Source organism: Suncus etruscus, chromosome 1 (assembly GCF_024139225.1).
Source record: "Suncus etruscus isolate mSunEtr1 chromosome 1, mSunEtr1.pri.cur, whole genome shotgun sequence".
NCBI lineage: Eukaryota > Metazoa > Chordata > Mammalia > Eulipotyphla > Soricidae > Suncus > Suncus etruscus.
This window is the reverse complement of record NC_064848.1, coordinates 23830281-23851019: the sequence shown is the minus strand read 5'-3', so window position 1 is coordinate 23851019 and position 20739 is coordinate 23830281. Positions and strand designations below refer to the sequence as shown.

The window sequence follows — 20739 nt, the reverse complement described above, 5'->3', positions numbered from 1 at the left end:
TAACCCAAGTGGAGACCTTTGTCTTTGGGAAGAGCAGATTCATCCATCCTGGAAGAGAAAGGCTATGGAACTTGGTAGTAGAGCCCTTACTTTGCATGTGTGAGGCCCTGGGTTAGATCCCCAGCAACACAAAAAGAAGTAAAAGTGATTAAATGAATAACATACACATTGTTTTAAAAAAGAAGTTACTCTGGCAGATCCCCAATTTTGAGCTTATAATAGATCAAAAAGTCCTACCACTCCCGCTGGCACTGAGAGTTATCTCTCTGTTAATACCTCTTCTGTGTTTGTGGAAAGAAAGTCTTCCTCTTGCTCTCAGCATTCAGAGATGAAGAGGGGCTGTGATGGGCAGGTAGATGCACTTTAATCTCAGCTGCTTTGTCTGTCCTCTTTTATCCTCCTCTTCCATGTTGAACTGATGGTGTCGGAGCCTGGGTGAATCATGAGGCCTCTCTACACAAACCTTGTTAGACATTTTAATTATGCCAATTTACAAGCCAGACCCAAAGGAAAAAAGTAGATCACTGCCAACAGCAGTTTTATGATGAACCAGGCAGTAATTCCATTGCCCCTTATGCTGCCCAGCTCTCTCTTGTGAAGTCTGGTTCTGTGCTGGGGGTGAGTAGCAGCTAGCTTTCTCCTCCCTAATAATGGTTTCCTTGCCCTGAAGCAATATGTGCTATGCAGCGAATGATGCCTTTCTGTCTTACAGCACATGACCTCCGAGTACTTCATTGCAATTCCCTTTTGTGGGAAGATCTGCCTCTTCCACTGCAAAGGAAAATGGTTGCGAGTAGAGGTAAAGTTAGCCACTTGCCTTTTTTTTAACTTAGGGGTTATATCATACATTATAGGGGTTTTAAAAATAATGGAAGACATATCTATCAATTTCTCACGAGTTGAGAAATGAAACATGACCTTTTGCATTCCCTACCTGCACCTTGCTTTTGGATACTTGATTTATCCAATTCCTCTCCCACTTCTTGGGGAACTTCTGCCTGAATGGAGGATTTTCTTTTTTTGTTGTTTTTTTTTTTTAATGGAGGATTTTCTTTCTGACCCTTACTCATTCCCACTTAGATTCATTTGTATTTATTCATTTGTATGTATATTGTATATATTTGTATATATAGTATATTACATATATATTTGTATATATACATTTGTATATATAGTATATATTTGTATATATACACTTGTATATATTATATATATTGCATTTGTATATATACACTCTTATTATTTAAATGTCTTAATATGGCAAATAACATAAATGTTGAAATGAGTATATAAAGAGCCATAGTGAAAACAAATAGTGAAAATAAAGTAGTGAAATGTAAAATAAATATTTTACTGTTTATTAGTGTATAACTGGTCCAGTGTTTTAATATAGTTATACTATATGTTTGAGACCTGGGTTTGACCAAGGGTGGGGGGAGTTGCAGCCTATCTAATATTTATAATCACAGAGTAGTGATAATATTGGCACATTTATACACCATTATATCATACAACATTGAAAGCAAATATAATATTGACCCCGTTTGAGTGGTTATCTGCCCCTAGTATTCTTTTTATGTGTGCCTTATAGTATTGATGAAGTAATGCTATTAATAAAACATTTTCAGGGGCAGTGGGAAGAGGCTTTACTTTTGATCTGGTCTGACCTCCACATTGACACCCTATGGAAGAAACCATGGTTCCTAAAGTGACAGATAGTGAGTGGTTCATGTTCATAACCACCGAAATGGAGCAGATATTATATGGTCTAGTCAGGGCACTTTTAATATTTCGAAGGGTTTCCAGATGGGCCAGAGAAATAGTACAGAGTGTAGGGTAGTTGCCTTGCAAGTTTGATTTTCAGTATAACATATGATCCTCCCAGTCCTGCCAGGAGTGATCCCTGAGTACAGAGCCAGGAGTAAGACCTGAGCACTTCTGGGTGTAACCGAAAATACTAAATAAAATAAAATTGAGAGCTTGTTTGGAGGTTATAGCAGGGGAGCGCAGCTACTCGTATACCCTCGACCGAAGAATGGTCTGTCTCTATTCGGGGAAGGCCATCCTCTTCGACCAAGCGCGCAGCCTTGGGAGGGACGCACATGGAGTGGTGAGGGAGGAAGAGGACACCCGCCTAGCCAGCCAGATCAGCCGAATCAACCCTGGCGATCAATGGGGTGACAGATGTCGCAGCCAGACCACCCTCACATCCAAAAGGCCGGAGAGATAGCACAACGGTAGGGTATTTGCCTTGCACGCACCTGATTCATGACAGTGGTTCGAATTCCGGCATCCCATATGGTGTCCCGTGCTTGGCAGGAGTGATTTTTTGAGTGCATAGCCAGGAATATCCCCTGAGCTCCACTGGGTGTGACCCAAAACCCCCCCAAAATAATAATTAAATTAAAAATATTACCTTGTGTTGATGTCATCATGGAGAGAAATCATTTTATTGTAGAAAAGTAAACATAGCTTTCACCCAATGTGGAACTTGCCAGTTTTTGACTTACTGATATGGGCTTTATTTGACCTTAACTTTAAATTTCTGAGTTACTTTTAATAATTTTAGTAAGTATAAATGATAAAAATTATCGTTTTTCTGATAAAACTATAAACTGACAAAATGTTATAATTTAAAAATAGATGGGCCGGGCGGTGGCGCTAAAGGTAAGGTGCCTGCCTTGCCTGCGCTAGCCTTGGACGGACCCCGGTTCGATCCCCCGGTGTCCCATATGGTCCCCCAAGCCAGGAGCAACTTCTGAGCACATAGCCAGGAGTAACCCCTGAGCGTTACCGGGTGTGGCCCAAAAACCAAAAAAAAAAAAAAAAATAGATACAAAAAGTAGATAATAGAAAAATCTATAAAATAAATAATTTTTCCTCAAAAATTGTTAATTTATTGCTTATGGGCTGGAATGATAGTTCAGAGTATGATGTACTTACTTTGCATATAGTTGATCCTAGTTTAATCTCTGGAGCACCATATGTGGTCATCCAAACATGGCCAGCGGTTACTCATGAGCATAAGGCCAGAACTAGCTCCGGAGCACTGCAAGGTTTGGCCCAAATACCCAGTAAGAAGAATTTAGGGCTGCTTATCAATTAAAAGAATTAGCAACTAGGGGCCAGAGAGATAGCATGGAGGTACGGTGTTTGCCTTGCATGCAGTAGGTTAGTGGTTCAAATCCTGGCATCCATATGGTCCCCTGAGCCTGCCAGGAGCGATTTCTGAGCATAGAGCCAGGAATAACCCCTGAGCGCTGCCAGGTGTGAACCAAAAACGAAAAAAAAAAAAAAAGAACACAAAATTTGGGGCCGGGAAGGTGGCACTAGAGGTAAGGTGTCTGCCTTGCAAGCGCTAGCATAGGATGGACCACAGTTCGATCCCCCGGTGTTCCATATAGTCCCCCCAAGCCAGGAGCGATTTCTGAGAGCATAGCCAGGAGTAACCCCTGAGCATCAAACGGGTGTGGCCCAAAAACAAAAAAAAAATTAGCAACTAGATATTATAATCAATTTAACTCAATATTTGGGGGTGGCAAATTGATAGTGGGTAGGACTCTTGTCTTACCCACAGCCAACGCAGGTTCTATCTCCAGCATCCTATGTAGTCCCCACGCCCACCAGGAGTAATTTCTGAGTGTAGAGCCAGGAGTAAATAAACTACTGACCACCACCAGGCATGACCCCTCCCAACCCCCCATAAAAGAGGATGTGGCAAATAGTACATTTTAAAATAAGAGAAATGTAATTAGCACCAGTAGTCTTTGTTACTTTTTACATGAAGTTTAAATGAGTAGGTAATATAATTGCATAGAAGTCTTTTCTCCTTGTCTAAAGTTATTAATTAGTATTTGTCTTGTTGCAGATCACAAATGTTCACAGCAGTCGAGCTCTGGATGTTCAGTTCCTTGACTCTGGCACTATAACATCTGTAAAAGTGTCTGAGCTCCGAGAAATTCCCCCTCGATTTCTACAAGAAATTATTGCAATACCACCTCAGGTACATGTGTGGTGAGCCTGGGAGATTCACTGGAGGAGGTTGATGTGATTGGAACCATGCTATGAGACTCTCTCCATTTGGGTCTTGAAAATTACTAAGGTCCTGATTTGGAAAAAAAAAAAATTGGTGGTTCCGTAAATATGATTGTTGACTAGTTTTTTAAAGTAAAATTTGGTGGGTTTAGAAAAGAAAAGTAGTCAAAAGGGCAAAATACTGGGCTGGAGAGAGAGAGGATAGGGCATTTGCCTTGCAGACAACCAACCCTGGCTCAATCCCCAGCATCCTATATGGTCCCCTGAGTACCACATCAAGAGTGATCCTTAAACATGCCAGGAGTAAACCCCTGAGCATTGCCAGGTGTGGAAAAAGATGAAATATTGTGTTATAGGACCAGGCAGATAGCTCAGTCGGTAAATAAAATCATCAGGATGATAACAACAGTATGGGAGAGGCCCTGGGCTCCTTAAACTCTGCTGGGATGACCCCTGTAGCATGTATATGTGTGTGTATGTGAGAGTGAGAGGTCATTAGGCTGTATTATCAAGAAGTTCTATTTTATGGAGTCAGAGCAATAGCACAGCAGTAGGGTGCTTGCCTTGCATGTGGCTGACCCAGGATGACCTGGGTTTAATCCCCGCCGTCCCATATGGTCCCCAAGCCAGGGGCAATTTCTGAATGCGTAGCCAGGAGTAACCCCTGAGCATCACTAGGTGTGGCCCCAAAACAGAAAAGTTCTGTTTTAATCATTTAAATAATAAAAGATTATATTTTAAATATATTATTTAAACATGTATAATATTTGTAAAATAAAGTACAACAAAATTGTAATAATATTAAAGTAATGGTAATTTAAACTTAATGATTCTGATAATAATTTTTGTAATTTTAGGATATTATATGTAAATAATTTGTCCCAGAGTTCTGATTTATTGGGGTAGCTGCTTCATAAAACTCATGCTAATAATTTTATTTTATTATCTTCACCACATTTTTATTAAAAAATAGTAGTATAAAATTAATCTCCTGCTGGTAAAAATTAAGATGATGAGGAGGTAGATGGTTTCACATGCTGGAGCAACTTCTTTGCTTTCAGAAAGCCCAAGTTTGGGCCCCACAGTGCAAGGTCCCCTGAGCACCACCAAGAGTGACCACCAAGCATTAAGCCGGGTGTAGCCTCAGTAAACAATGCTGTGTGTGGTCTTAAAAAAAAAAAAAAGGCAAATACTTGACACCCTTGAAGTGCTTAAAAAATACTGTAGGAAGCATTTGAGTCTCTATATGTTTGTCACAAAAGTGAGATGTTATGCACAGAACACTTCCATTTTTTTCAATTGGGCTTTAAAGGTAAAAGTTCCATACCTTGTATAGTTATAGAAGTTATTTTTCTTAGTCTTTTTCTCAGTGAAATGGACTCAGTGTTTGCTGTCATAAAGTGTGGATAAGAAGTACATGGGGTGCCTGGTAAAGCCTGACTCCCTAGGGAGGAAAGACAATAGGAGTGATAGAATTAGTGCCAGGAACATAACAGGTGCCTGCAGCCTGAGAGCTGTCAGTGTCACTATTAGCTTTCACTATTGCTTGCTTTCTATCTTGTCAACATCTGACTTGCAAGAAAATAATACTGGTGCCTATTTTAAGACGACTCACTTTGTGTTGTGCTTGCTTTTCAGGCTATCAAGTGCTGTCTCGCAGATCTGCCACAATCAATTGGCATGTGGACACCAGATGCTGTACTTTGGTTAAGAGATTCTGTACTAAATTGCTCAGACTGTAGCATTAAGGTTAGTTATCTTAATCTATTAGAGAACCTTCAGCTCAAAAAGGGTCATTTGGGGTTTCTTGTGAAAGAATTTTTAACTGATGTTTTCACATTTGACTCATTTTTGTAGTCAATAGATTACATTTTAGAGTCAGAGAGAAAGAGAGAGAATTGCATATTATAGCCAACAGTTGAAAACATTGCTCATATTTCCAGAAATAAACATGTCAGGTGATGTTTCTCTTTTATAACTGATGTAAGTAACATAATTTTACAAGCATTTAGTAATGAAATCTCCATAAGAAATATCTTCATGAAGATCTCTAAGGCCTTCCTTTCTTCTTCTCTTCTTTTCCCTAGTCTATCTTACACAATTACATAATTATAAGCAGCTTTACATTCTTCATTTGTCATGGGTAATATCTTTTATTCTCAGCTACTTTTTAAGCTCCTAAAACCTGAAGTATTGAAGACTCAATAAAAATATAGGGGCCGGGCGGTGGCGCTGGAGGTAAGGTGCCTGCCTTGCCTGCGCTAGCCTAGGACAGACCACGGTTCGATCCCCCGGCGTCCCATATGGTCCCCCAAGAAGCCAGGAGCAACTTCTGAGCACATAGCCAGGAGTAACCCCTGAGCATCACAGGGTGTGGCCCAAAAACCAAAAAAAAAAATATATATTGTTAATTGCTGACTTTTTAATTAGTACTACTATATTATAGATATCAAAAGTGAATTTGCTGTAATCCATTACTTGTGCCCAAGAGGAGACTAATCTTACTAGGAAAAAGAAGGAACTTATAGGTATTTCCTTGCTGGTGTCTCCTCTTCTTTATGCCTATCATTCCTTTTCATTTATAGCTCTATTTGATAAAAGATAGATGTGACTAGAAGAGGCTTCTTCTGCCATGCCTGAGATAAACCAGAGACACTAATGGGCAGCTTTATCTGATACATACAGAGCCCTTTGAGGCACAGCAATGAATTCCCAGTTATCAGCGTGTGATTCTCCCAAGCAAATATTCACTCCTTTGGCAGAAAGTAGCTGCATGGTCAGACATCTCTGGGTAAAGCAACAGGGAAAAGCCAGAGGTCCCAAGAATATGGTGAATGTCAACAATTTTCCTCCATTTTCCAATCTTTGGGCCTGTCTAGCTAAGCCAAAGGATCTCAGAACTCTCACCACTTGCATTAATTATTTCTCATTGTTGAAACTGACTGGTGAGCACCTGGGAATTGATTATGCTTATTCTTTCTAGTTGGAGTGTTTGAAAATGTCATTGACTTTATCCCCCTCCCCTCCAGTTTTTGGGCCACACCTTGGAGGTGCTTAAGTCTTATCCCTGGCTCTGTGCTCAGGGATCACATCTGGCCAGGCTTGAAGGAACATTATATGGTGCCAAGGATCAAATCTGTACTATCTCTCCAACCCACAATTGCCATTTTTAAAGTTGTTTATGATTTGTAGAATTAATTTTTTTCACTAATACTGACCTTTATATCAAGGTATATATATTCCTAGAGTCTTTAGCAATTAGTTACTATTTTATCTCCATTAATTTGCTGCTAATTTCTAAGCTTTGACTTAAAGAACCTATTCATGTGGCAACTGGAAGGGATAGTCTTTATCTTTAAAAAGAAAAAAAGAATCTTAGCATGTTGGTTCATTTATTTATTTACAAAATACTGTGACTTATATTTAGTTAATTATCATTAACTAAATTCATGGAATTCACTGTGGAGGTGGGGTTCTTAAATTGTTTGTGTGTATTTTCCAAAGGTTACGAAAGTGGATGAAACCAAAGGGATCACACATATTTATTTATTTACACCTAAAAATTTCCCTGACCCTCATCGCAGTATTAATCGCCAGATAACAAATGCAGACTTGTGGAAGCATCAGAAGGATGTGTTTCTGAGCACCATGTCCAGTGAGGCTATAACTCACAACAGCAAAACCAACAATACCTCCATTTTGAACGACATGGAAGAAAATTCCAGAAAATGTCTTACAGATACCATCAAAAAATCTGTCTTGGACCACACCGGCTCTTTCCCCACAGAAGAACTGCCACCTCCTGTCCACTTGTCAAAGCCAGGGGAACACATGGATGTATATGTGCCCGTGGCCTGTCACCCAGGCTACTTTGTCATCCAGCCATGGCAAGAGATTCATAAGTTGGAAGTTCTGATGGAAGAGATGATTCTTTATTACAGTGTGACTGAAGAGCGCCATATAGCATTGGAAAAAGACCAAGTGTATGCTGCAAAAGTAGAAAATAAGTAGGTCCTTGAACAAAGCATTTTTATTCTACTCTTAAACAAATGTGTAGCAGAAGTCAGTAATTTCCTATAGGGGATTTGGATGGAAATGCATGAACATGAAGCAAGATTAACAAATTGTGCAGTTTTCTGATATTTAAATAATGCCATCTAAAAATCTAGGCAGCATATTCCTACTAAAATATTACTTTATCTAGGTCTAGGACATAGTATAGCACATAAGGTACTTGCCTTACATGCTGCTAACATGTGTTTGATCCCAGCACCCCATACAAAGCATGCAACCAACCATTTGAGCTGTCTCTCTGCTTCAAAGGTCTAACTCAAGAGAGCAAGGAAAAACATTAAATGTTACTATTTTTATGGTTGCAAAAACCTAATTTTTAACTCTTTAAAAGTAAAAGGTGTGCCGGGGCCGGAGAGATAGCATGGAGATAAGGTGTTTGCCTTGCATGCAGAATGTCTGTAGTTCAAATCCCGGCATCCCATGTGGTCCCCCGAGCCTGCCGGAAGCAACTTCTGAGGGTAGAGCCAGGAGTAACCCCTGAGCGCTACCGGGTGTGACCCAAAAACCAAACCCCCCCCCAAAAAAAAGTGAAAGGTGTAGGGCCTAAGCAATAGCACAGTATGTAGGGCATTTGCCTTGCACGTGACCAACCTGGGTTCGATCCTGGGCATTCCATATGGTCCTGAGACTACCAAGAGTAATTTCTGAGTGCAGGGCCTAGAATGACCCTTGAGCACCACCAGATGTGGCCCCCAAACAAAATAAAACAAAAATTGAAAGGTGTAATAACTCTTATTTTAAAAACACATTCTCATTTTTATGATACAAGCTTTTCATCTTCAAAAACCATTTTTATTTTGTCATGTTCTTACAATTAAGTATAGATGGGTTTAATTCAATATAGGAACGTTCTTTGTGTAAATTTACTTCACTCAGAACTATTTTAATCATTAAAGTGGAATTAGTGTTCACTGTTATTTGATGGCAAGATTAATGATCATTGGTGGTAGGGATCTACTTGAAGGCAAGTGTTGTGTGGGAGGAACGACCCATAAACTGGAGAATTACTGTGGTGAATTTTCTAATTTAGAAAATATGCACACATATATACTCAAGCATGTACACAGACATGCATGCACATGTTTCTACACACATGTAGTGCCATAGATTGATCAGTTCCACCCCAAAACTTTTGAGAATACTCATTTAATTTGACACTCCAAGATAAGCAAGGGATTTCTTAGATCTAAGACTAGATTATCCTCCATGACTTGAATCTAAGTAAAGTACTTAGAGCTTCTGTCTTGCTTGTGAACTAGGGCTATTTATTAAATGTTCCCAAACATGGTAAGTTAAGATTTAGGAATTTTGGATGTATGTTTTAACAGTAGTTTCCAAATCTCAACTTTAAGAATAGCCTGGAAAACCCATTGGAAATGGAGATTCTATTTTTTCGCCCCAGGCATTCTAAATACCAAATCTGGTTGTAGAATATCCATAGAATAGATATTCATAAGAGACACTACATGATTTGCCCAAGCATTTTGGCCCTGAATTGGATAATCCTGTCAAAACAGGAACCTTTATTTGAGCTCTTCATTTTGAAAAAGGAAAACTAATTTTATGGGCAACACCTATTCTGGTCGCCCTCTGCTCCCTGGTCTATGCCTCCCATTGACAGACTAAAAGCCCAGCTCATTGAGTTATCTCCTTTTGCACTTAAACAAATTAGCAACCTACACCAAAAAGGCCTTTTTTAAAAAAAATTACAAAATCTTCGTTTAAGCACCATTGATTACAAGCATGATTATAGTTGGGTTTCAGTTATAAACAGAACACTCCCTTTCACTGATGCAACATTACCATCACCAATGCCCCCCTCCCTCCTTCCCAACCCCTGCCTGTATTTGAGACAGGCATTCTACTTTTGGTGCTTAAAGTTTCTGTTCGGTTTGATCTACAGTTCTTGTTGTCTTTGTGAGTGGGGCCTCACAAGGTGATGCTCAGGAGTTAACTCCTGACTTCTGCACTGAGGAATCACTCCTTGCAGTGCTTGGGGGACTTATGGGATATTGAGGGGTCAAACCTGGGTTAGCAGCATGTAAGTCAAATGTACTACCAATTATACTATCATTCCAGCCCCTGATTGGCAGTTTTTATATATTTAAATAGCTCATCTTCATGTTTTTTTTGGGGGGCCACACCCGGCGGTGCTCAGGGGTTACTCCTGGCTGTCTGCTCAGAAATAGCTCCTAGTAGGCACAGGGGACCATATGGGACACCGGAATTCGAACCAACCACCTTTGGTCCTGGATCAGTTGCTTGCAAGGAAAATGCCGCTGTGCTCTCTCTCTCTGGGCCCGCTCACATTCATTTTAATAATGATACTATAATAATGGCAGCTATCATCTGACAAATAATATACATCAAGTCATGTTCTATGCTCTTTATAGATATTATTTCTACAGTGCATTAAGATGAGTATTATGTATGAAATCACTGAAGTGAGAGAGGTTGACTAAAGAGCCCAGAAAGATACAACAAGAAAATGGCCCTGGGTTGGACTTGAACCCAGATTCATTTGACCTCTGATGTCCATGTACTTAGGATGGCTTTTTGTGTATATTTGGTCGGGATTGTGGCTTGATGAATTTTGGATTTATCTGTAGAGTTCTAAAATTCACCCAGAATTCCCCCTGTCCAGATTATTGAAATGACCTCTTAAGAGCTTTTTCTATAGCCCATGCAGGAGCAATTATGTGGATTTCCACAGCATTCTCCACCAGTATTGTGTTAACTGGAGCATCCCGCACTATGGCCAGCCCTGCTGGGTATTGTTGAGAAAGGGTCAGCTGACCCACCAGATTTGATGAATCTGTTTGCACTGGAGGCAGAGCCTAGCTTCATTCTATTCAAGAGCAGAGGTTGTCTCCATAGACACCTTCTGGGGCTTTACGTGCTGTGTTTCTGTCCATAAAGTTTAATCATACTTTTCATGACATCGAGGCTATAGAATGGGAAAATGGCCTTTGTGTCTTGTCTTTGAAGTCTAGACTGTTCAGATTTTCCTGTTCTTTTGCGTTTGTTTATTTTTGCAGTGTCAGGGATTGGACCCAAGGCTTCATACATGTAGGCCTCTGCTTTACCACCGAGCTATATCCTTGTATCAGACTTTAATTTTAATAATTTTCTAGACTGAGGGGGGAAAGCTTATGCTTTGAATTTGTTTGTTTGTTTTCCCCCTAGCACCTTGAACTCAGAATCTAAAACTTGCTCTCCTCTCCCCACTTTCTAGTACTTTTTCCAGATTTGTTATTTTTAGTGGTAGGTTGAATTTTGCTTTGTTTTGTTTGTTTTTAAATATTCTTACTTGAACCTGTAGCTTTGTTTCCAGCACCTTTTGTCATTTCCTTTCAGTATGATAGTTGCTTGATTTTGTGTGTGTTTCACTCACCTCTAGCAATATCCTAGTGTTTGCTCTACTTCAGATTATCCCTGTAGATAGACTCCTTTGCTTTTCTTCCCAAACATTTCTTCAGCCTGGCCTGGACCTCACTTTCTTTTTTCATATTCTAGACATTCTAGAGATTCCTCAATCTTGTCTTGCCAGCAAGAATGCAGGAATGCCCTAGTCTGTCCTGTCTGCCCTGCATGGCTTTGAGGACTAGTGGGTAGTTTTATGCAGTAGTCGTTCTTTACAACCTCTGCATGAAACTTTTATATAAAAGTCTCAGTTGAGGGACCGGATCAGTGGCATGAGCTGTAAGGCATCTGCCTTGCGTGCGCTAGCATAAGATGCACCATGGTTCGATCCTCCGGCATCCCATATGGTCCCCCAAGCCATGAGTGATTTCTGAGCACATAGCCAGGAGTAACCCCTGAGTGTCACCAGGTGTGGAAAAACAAAAACAGAAACAAACAAAAAAAAAAAGTTTGTTGAATGAACAATTGTACTGAACAAATCAGAGGCAAAGCAATGACTAGTGACCTTTGGGAAAAGTTAGCAATCTCTTGTAAATTCTGACAGTAGAGTTTATATTTAAGTGGATGAAATCTCTATCATCCTTACCTTTAAATCATGAAATGTTATCCCTAGAGGTACTGATCTGGGCTGTTTTCTCTCCCTCATCTCCTTGCTTTTCTAGGTGGTACAGGGTGCTTTTAAAAGGCATCCTTACCAACGGGCTGGTGTCTGTGTATGAGCTGGACTACGGCAAACATGAATTAGTCAGCACAAGAAAAGTACAGCCCCTAGTGGACATGTTCCGAAAGCTGCCTTTCCAGGCAGTCACAGCTCAACTTGCAGGTAATTTCCTTGGAATCTGAGTTTAGGTCACAATATATTGCTCTTTTATCCTGGATACATCTCAGGTACCAATTCATTGCCCTATTGAGTGCATGCTTCTTTTTTTCCCCACAAACGACTTCCTGATCACACTGAGAAGAAATCTGCAGTATACAAATCAAAATAGTTTAAAATAGTGGAAACCATCTAATATCCATTAGGGCATTGTACAAAAACAATTTCATTGTTTATCACAAATAGAACACAGCTACATTGTTGAGTGTTCACCATTGTATGACAAGCCTAGGTCATTGATAATGATGACCATTTTTATGGCCAAGAGCCTTTCCAGTAGCAGTGCAGCAAAATAGCTTATTGGCATGTGACTTCCCCATTTCACACCAGTCTATTGACTATCATTAAGACAAATACTATAGACACTTATGAGATGAGCACTACTCAAGATCTTTTGGGTTTCTAACAGTCTAATGAGATGTCCATTTTTTGTAAGTCACCAGTGTTGGGGCCAGTGCACGCAATAGTAGTTAAAGGCAGTATCACCTAGAGCCTGTCCTCCTTTGCAGAGGGTGTAGAGGCCAGAAAGAGGAAGGGATAGATGCCCTCTACATTTAGGGGCTCTCTCCCACATCCCCTCTGTTGGGAGAGAAGTTGTTAACACCTGGTGTCACCCACACTCCTCCTTCCCGGGCTCTCCTGTACTTCTAGCATGGTAGCAAAAGTGACTAGATCTCAGCAGAAAGGGAAGTTTGACAAGTTCTTTACTGTTATATTGACTAGCTTTTACAGGAGATGCATATGGGCCCTATGATGTATCAGCCAGTTTCTATGTATCCTACTAGAATTGAAAAGAAATTCCCATGCTAGGTAGGTATGAACCAGAAACCAGAAATGGCATTTGACATATGACAAATGACATTTGACTAGCTACCAGTGATCTTTTTGGTGATTTGTTTCTTCAGATAGAACAGTTACTATTTCCCCTTTTTTGTTTTCAGTGTTCAGATTTTGCTAACAACATGTTTTATTAAACACAATGACCCATGTGCCCAAAGAAGTCTTTGTGAAGTGTGAGGACATGACACTTGACTCCACCACACATTGTGGTTGACAGTCATTGGTTTTGACTGTGTGGGGGGACTCTGCCAGGAACTGGGTTTCCTTGAATTCTTCCCATGTTAGTATGATTAGGTGCTGTTCTTATCGCTTTACACATCTCAGGAAGTGTAGTGGCTTAGAGAAGTTAAGTGATTTTCCCAAGAGCCTTCAACCTTCACCAGCATCTTTCAACCCAGACAGAGCATGTCTGTTGTCATTGCTGTGCTTTCTCCTTATCATAATAAGTAGGATATTGCAGAAGGAAAGTCTAGATGTAAGTCCTATAACCTTCTCCACCCACCTCTGTAATTATGTGTAAGATAAACGTGAAATCCTGCCTGTTCAATCACTAATACATAAAGTAGATTACGTAGATTGAGAATATTGAACTCACCTTGTAAGCTAAAAGCACGTAGCACAAAAGCACTTAGGTCTTTGTTTTGCTATGGATCTCATCAATGACTTCACTTTCTCTGGGTTTACATCTGTTACGCTTTCTTGACTATCACTAAAAGACTCTCAAGTCACAAAGCACAAATTTATTAGATTACTTCTCTTGGTGTGAGGTTCCCTTCTTTTATTAACCGAGAACACGAAAATAAGCACTGGAGCTATTGGAAAGTAAATGTGTGACTGAGGGTGTGTCTCATTTTAACATAGCCACTGGAAAAAAGACATATCCCATATGACATATCCCATAAAGAGCAAGGGAGTCCTCTATTCTGACTAATGACCTTTGGAGTCATCACTTTGGTAGACTGACTTCTCATTTTTGAACTTAGGTACTACTTAAGTACCTAAGTAGTAGCTGTGAATTTAGGTTCACCTCTGTCCACCTCATTCCCTTGACCCTAAGTAATTGCATGGAATCTACCAAGTGCTTTGAGTGTAAATCAGTATGTTTTTAAGGGTTCTAGAGAAGTGGGGCTGAGCCCTCTGCATACTTACTTCCCATGCACACTCACTTCTCAAGTTTCCCATTAAGCTGTTACTTGTGACTTTACTAAGGACACCCTCATGTCTGTGCAACATGGCAATTGTCACTACACTGTTTATGGGTCACAGAGGTAAGAGAGCCACTCAGGGCAGGTGAGGGGAGGCAGAGTGCCTGAAAACAAAGCTAACTACTTTTTTCCTTCTTGAATAACATAATTTCCAGTGGTCAGAGTTGTTGGAAATAAAATGAAACTTCTGGTGGTTTGTTTTTTTATGGGAAAACCTTGAATAATCGAAGACTTTAGCCCACTCATTATATGTTTATATTTGACTCTTCAAATTATATATGAAACTCTCAGACCTTCATCAAAATTAGATATAACACATACTTGAATCTAGTTTATGAGGACTTAATTCATACCAATTTTATAATATTTCTTGGAAAAGAGTTTTACTTGCTTGAGGGCTCAATGCCTGGCAATACTTTGGTCCCCCTGAGAGTAGCCCCTGAGCACTACCAGAAAGAGCCCAATCCCCCCAAAAAGACAAAATGGCATATCCCTATCTTAGGTTGGTTTTAAAAACTTAGAATTTTCTAACTCGTGCTCTCAAGTTTAAAAATGGGTATTTAGAAATGCATGAAACTTAAATTACATGTGTAATTTATTTTACAATAAATAAATTATGGTGTGATAGATAAACTGATTTGCTCAGTTTATGTCTGTAGAGACAACTTAAACTATCGAGATCTCTAAGCTTGAGCTGGAGTGGTAACACAGTGGTAGGGCATTTGCCTGCCATGGGGCTGACCAAGGACAGATGTAGGTTCGATCTCCAGCATCCTATATGGTTCTCCAAGCCAGGAGTGATTTCTGAGTGTAGTGCCAGGAGTAACCTCTGAGCCCTGCCAGGTGTGGTCCAAAACAAACAAACAAAAAGATCTCTGAGCTTGATAGAGAAAGCTGAGTTCTTAAGCCGGCAGTCAACTGCTATTTACCATATGATCATATATAACTTTAAAAAGTCACTATGTAGTATGTATTAACCTTTATTTAAACATTATCTGGTTGATTCATCAAAAAATATTATAAGTAACAGAAATGTCTGATGTTTTATTCCTCTTGGTCCTCTGCATTATGAGTTTAAATATATATATATATAGATCTTCATAGCGTACAGAAAAAATGGGTGGCAATTCTTTTTTTTTTTTTTTGGTTTTGGGGTCACACCTAGTAGCACTCCTGGCTCAGAAATTGCTCCTTGAAGGCTCGGGGGACCATATGGGATGCCAGGATTCGAACCACCATCCTTCTGCATACAAGGCAAATGCCCTACCGCCATGCTATCTCACTGGCCCCGGTGGCAATTCTTTTTGGTTTTGTTTTGTTTTGGGGTCACACCCAGCAGTGCTCAGAGGTTATTCCTGGCTCTGTGCTCAGAATTCGCCCCTGGCAAGCACATATGGGATGCCGGGGTTCAAACCACCGTCCTCCATGCTATCTCTCTGGCCCCCCGGTGGCAATTCTTAATCCAGTATAAAACCTCAGTTGAAATTCAAGTCTGTGAGTAGCTCTGTTCAGAATAGAAAAGCTGTGCTATCAGCTGGGCTCTATCACAACTGTCCACTAGCTTCTTTTTATTAGGCCAGTCTAACCCAGTGAGCCAGGACTACTTTGGATTTAGCAAAATGTTTTCTGTTATAATCAACCCAAGCAGGTCTTCACTGGATCCTTCACTGTGTCCTTTATGTCCCATTTTCTCTTTTAGGAATAAAATGCCTCCAGTGGTCTGAAGAGGCTTCAATGGTGTTTCGGAATCATGTGGAGAAGAAACCCCTGGTGGCACTGGTGCAGACAGTCATTGAGAGTACTAACCTGTGGGACCGGAAAGTAGTGGTCTACTTAGTGGACACATCGCTGCCAGACATAGATATCTGGATTCATGATTTTATGTCAGAGTATCTGGTAGAGCTTTCAAAAGTTAATTAATCACTGCTTCTGAGACTTTGACAACTATTTCAGACTTTTTAGCAATAACAAAATGTAGTAAACTTAAAAAATCTCATCTCTACTATGTGTCTCTGACTACTGGGTCATGAAAAATATATGCTTATGTTTGATGAAAGATATATACCAAGTTTTGTTTAAACAGAGTTGACTTTTCAAAAGAAAATTGCACTTGAATTATTACTATAATATTAGAATAAAAATGTTTATGAGTAAAAACAGGCTGCCTTATACTTTCTAGGCTCTATGATTTTATGTTCAAGAGTTTCTCTTTCTAGTGCTGCTGTTTTACTATAAGTGTGCCAAGTGGTTCTTTATGTAGATTGAGAATTTCATGGAAACTCTATCAGATATAATGGAGTGGATCCCAAGGCAAGTTCTCACCAAACAATGTTCAGTTTGCTTCTGAGACTTTAGTATATCAGCTTTGCAAGTGATGTTAACCAGAGGAGTGCAAAGGCAAAGACATTCTTCTCTCCCCAAATCTAGAGCAACTTCTTGTTGTTCAAACCAAAGACCCAGGCCTTCCTTATCTTCACTGGCCACACACTCTACTCCAGTCAACCTAAACCTTTCTCTGACTCCTGTACTTTAGGCATATTCATTTGGGACTACTAAGATTCTAGAGCAAGCCTAGCTTTTCTTTAATTCATAGCTTGTGATTCTCCCTGCCACATATTTTCCACCATTTTTGTTCGTCCTTATCCTCACTGACCACTTTGGGTAACCTTGAAGCTTCCCTGACACTCCTTTGACTTTACTGGCGTTGTGTTTACCTCTCAGTGTCCAGATCTGAACTTTACAGAATAGAACTAATCTGGACACCAGTCACCAGTCATGTATTGCGAGTCTCTTGCAATTGAGTGGTATTAGTGAGCCTTTTACCCCATGATCTCCTGGTAAATGTTCAGCATCTGGTTCTCATGAAGGTGATTGGGTAGGGGAAAGTGAGTTTAGATGGTGGGGTTCCAGCTAACATCTCTGCAATGTGGAGTGAGAAGCCAGTCGAGTACTTCTTGAGAGTCCACACAATAGACTTTGAGCACACCAGCACAAATCAGGCACCCATTTTGCACATGTTAATTGATGGGCAGGATAGATTGTAGAGGTACAGTTTGAAGGCCTCAGTAAAGGTTTAAAAATATAAGGGCATCCCTGAACTAAATGAGTGGAGAGGAAGGGAAAAGATATGTTCAAGGCAGTATGAAATTTCTAATGAGAAGAATCACTACTAACAGCTTGGTTACAGAATACCAAGGGGAAATCGAGTAGCAAAGCAGTGACAACAAGCCCTTAAGTCTGATGACCTTTGCCTAATTCCATTGTGAAACTTAAATGTTGATTTTTAGTATGTGGGTTAACAGACATGAAGACATGCATGAAATGAATGGATTTCAGGATCAGAAGCCAGACTGGAAACTGAAAGTTCTTAGTCATTTGGTTTCACTTGAAAATAAAATAATATCTAGAAAAGAGAGGACAGAAAGAATGGAAAGATCAGGTGTTTTCAATTTTTCATGAAAAATGTGTTACAATATACTGAATATTTAAAGATTAGAGGGGCAGAGAGTATAATAGGTAAAGTACTATTGTACTGCAGGTGGCTGATCCAGATTTGATCCCTGGCCCCCCAGATGGTCTTTCTAATCCTCCAGGAATAATCCCTAAAGACAGAGCTAGAAGTGAGCCCTGAGCACCTATGTGTGTGATTGAAAAATATTATTTAAAATTCAGTCATGTTTATGCATGCAATTTAAATAATTATGATACAATAAAAATACTGACAGATGTTAAGAAAAAATTTTATTTTATTTTATTTTTTTTTTGGTTTTTGGGCCACACCCGGCTATGCTCAGGGGTTACTCCTGGCTATCTGCTCAGAAATAACTCCTGGCAGGTACGGGGGACCATGTGGGATGCCGGGATTCGAACCAACCACCTTAGATCCTGGATAGGCTGCTTGCAAGGCAAACACCACTGTGCTATCTCTCCGGCCCCCAAAATATTTTTATAATGATTTCTTCACCACACACAAGCCTCAAATTATCCACAGATAAGGAAAAAGTGGTTTCTATTTTACTGGTTTTGGAAATGGTTTTATTTTAAAAATAGAAGAGTTGGTTGCATTATTTATGTAACTCAATTCCCAAACTTATTTGTATCTATCAGACCCTTACAGAAAAAAAAATTCATATGATTTTTTTACCTTCAAGAACCAACAGCACCCCTAAGTGCACACCACCAGGCCTACTACTGTACCCCAAGTTGGTTCTAGTGGCCTACAGGGAAAAACACTACCCACTTTCGGAAAAGCTGATGTACTTAAAATTGTGCCAGAACAAGTTAACTGGCAAAAGGCATGAAAGGTTAGTGTAGGAAGATAACACAGGAACGCCTTATAGTGTGGGAGTAGGGAGGATATTTTTCCAAAAATATAAATAGCAATTATAAAGGAGTTATCTCAAATACTCTTAAGTGAAGAACATCTGCATACGAGAAATTAAACAAAGTGAAAAAAGAGCACTGAACAGAAAACTCCAGGTAAGCCATGTGTGTATTTTGGGGGAGAGCGGGATATATTCAATGAGACTACATATGAAAAAACTGGGTTAATTCATTTGGACACTTCCAAAAGGCAAGTTAGTCCTCATATGTATCTCAATTGGTTTCCTTTGGTTTTGTTTCCCTCTTGCCTTCTCATCTGGCATTCCCCCACTCCCCACCCTCCTTGGGAATGGGTTTTGTTTTGATCTCAGTAAAAGCTACTCTGGAAGCCTGAGCTGGGAGCTAACTAGCTTGAAAAGGACTGAACCCTTTAGGGCACACAGGAATGCATATTCAAGCACATCCCTATGCCATCTTGCATGTCCAAGATACTGAAAATGTATCCACTTGGGTTCATTGCAAGTGTTGAAGTGTGCCCCTGTGCAGGTTACCTGTAGACTTCACAACACTAGGAAAGCTACAACCTGGAAATTGCCTGTGTCCTTGAATACTAAAAGGTCTTTTAAAGCCAGCTATTGTTACATTGGAAAACTACTGCAGTGAGAGTAAACAACAGTTACATAAAACATCACTGGTCAATCTCACATATGGGATTCAATATAGAGGACAGAGGCAAGCAAGACTCCGGGGACTCCCTAAAGGTCAAGAAAGATGCCTTGAGAAGGAAGTTGTGATACAGAAGGATGGCCACACACAGGCTGGCTTTTGGGGCTAGTGGATAATGTTTCTTGACTGGTAGTTAGGATAGGTGTTCACGTTATTAAAACTGAAGCTAGGGGCCTGAGCGATAGCACAGCTGGTAGAGTATTTGCCTTGCACATGATCAACCCAGGTTCAATCCAGCATCCCATATGTTCCCCAGAGCCTTACAGCAGTAATTTCTGAGCGTGGAGCCAGGAGAAACCCCTGAGCACGCCAGATGTGGCCCCAAAACAAAACAGGAAAGCTAGAGTACATGAAGTATAGATAGAGGACTTTGAATTAGTCCTCTTATGTATCTCAACTGGTTTCCTTTGTGTTTTTTCCCTCCCATTTCCTTCCTATCTGGCTTTTCCCCCTCCTCTTGGGGAGTGGGCTTTGTTTTGATCTCAATAAAGATTACTCAGGAGCTTGGTTTCATGTGGTAGAGCGACTAGCTAGCAGTGAGTTTCTTGCCTTCTAAACCTAACTGTGGGTTATTAATTGCAGGAAATTGTTACTGGTCCAGTATCTCTTGTCCTACCAGAAAAGGGGCATGGGATTCCCTCTTCTCCTTTGGGGATTATGGAACATATAACAACATACAACCTAACATTCAACAATGAAGGTACTATTCCACTTTAGTACATACATACAGCCTTCCATACAGCCGACCTAGGGTTGACCTTTTGTACCCCATGTATTCATTCACCTGAGCACCATCAGGAGTCATCTTTGAGCACAGAAGAGTAGTAAGCACTGATTCCTATTACATGTAGCCCCCAAACAAAAAACAATTGGACCAGAGGTCTAGTACACCAGATAAGTGGACCCTAGATCAATTCTAGGCACCTTATATGGTGCCCTGAACCCTGCCAGATGTGACTGATTTCTGATTGCAGACTCAGGTGTAAGTAAACCCTGAGCAGTACCAGCTGTGGTCCTCTCCCAAAGAAACCAAACAAACAAAGAAATTGGCCGTGCATTTGTGTTGTGTGCATTTAAATGTTTGATTCCATCACAAATATACTTCAAATTTTAAATTTATTGGAAATGTTAAATATTTGCCTTATTTAAGAACCATGACAAGTGTGTCAAAGATAATACTGAGATTTGGGGCTTGCCTTATTTACAGTTTGCTCCTATAGAATGGGGGCACCACAT

At 40.1% G+C, this 20739-nt stretch overlaps 1 protein-coding gene across 4 annotated transcripts in view; it reads left to right on the top strand.

The window, feature by feature from the left end:
* TDRD7 (tudor domain containing 7) overlaps nt 1-16611 on the top strand; it is a 50237-nt gene extending 33626 nt beyond the window's left edge. For all 4 annotated transcript variants that reach the window (XM_049784134.1, XM_049784136.1, XM_049784135.1 and 1 more), the window contains 6 exons: nt 713-799; nt 3869-4003; nt 5674-5784; nt 7540-8042; nt 12195-12355; nt 16154-16611. In XM_049784134.1, coding sequence (XP_049640091.1) covers nt 713-799; nt 3869-4003; nt 5674-5784; nt 7540-8042; nt 12195-12355; nt 16154-16374 — 1218 coding nt within the window. In that variant the 3' untranslated portion in view covers nt 16375-16611. The remainder of the gene's footprint in view (nt 1-712; nt 800-3868; nt 4004-5673; nt 5785-7539; nt 8043-12194; nt 12356-16153) is intronic.
* The last annotated feature ends 4128 nt before the right edge of the window (nt 16612-20739 follow it).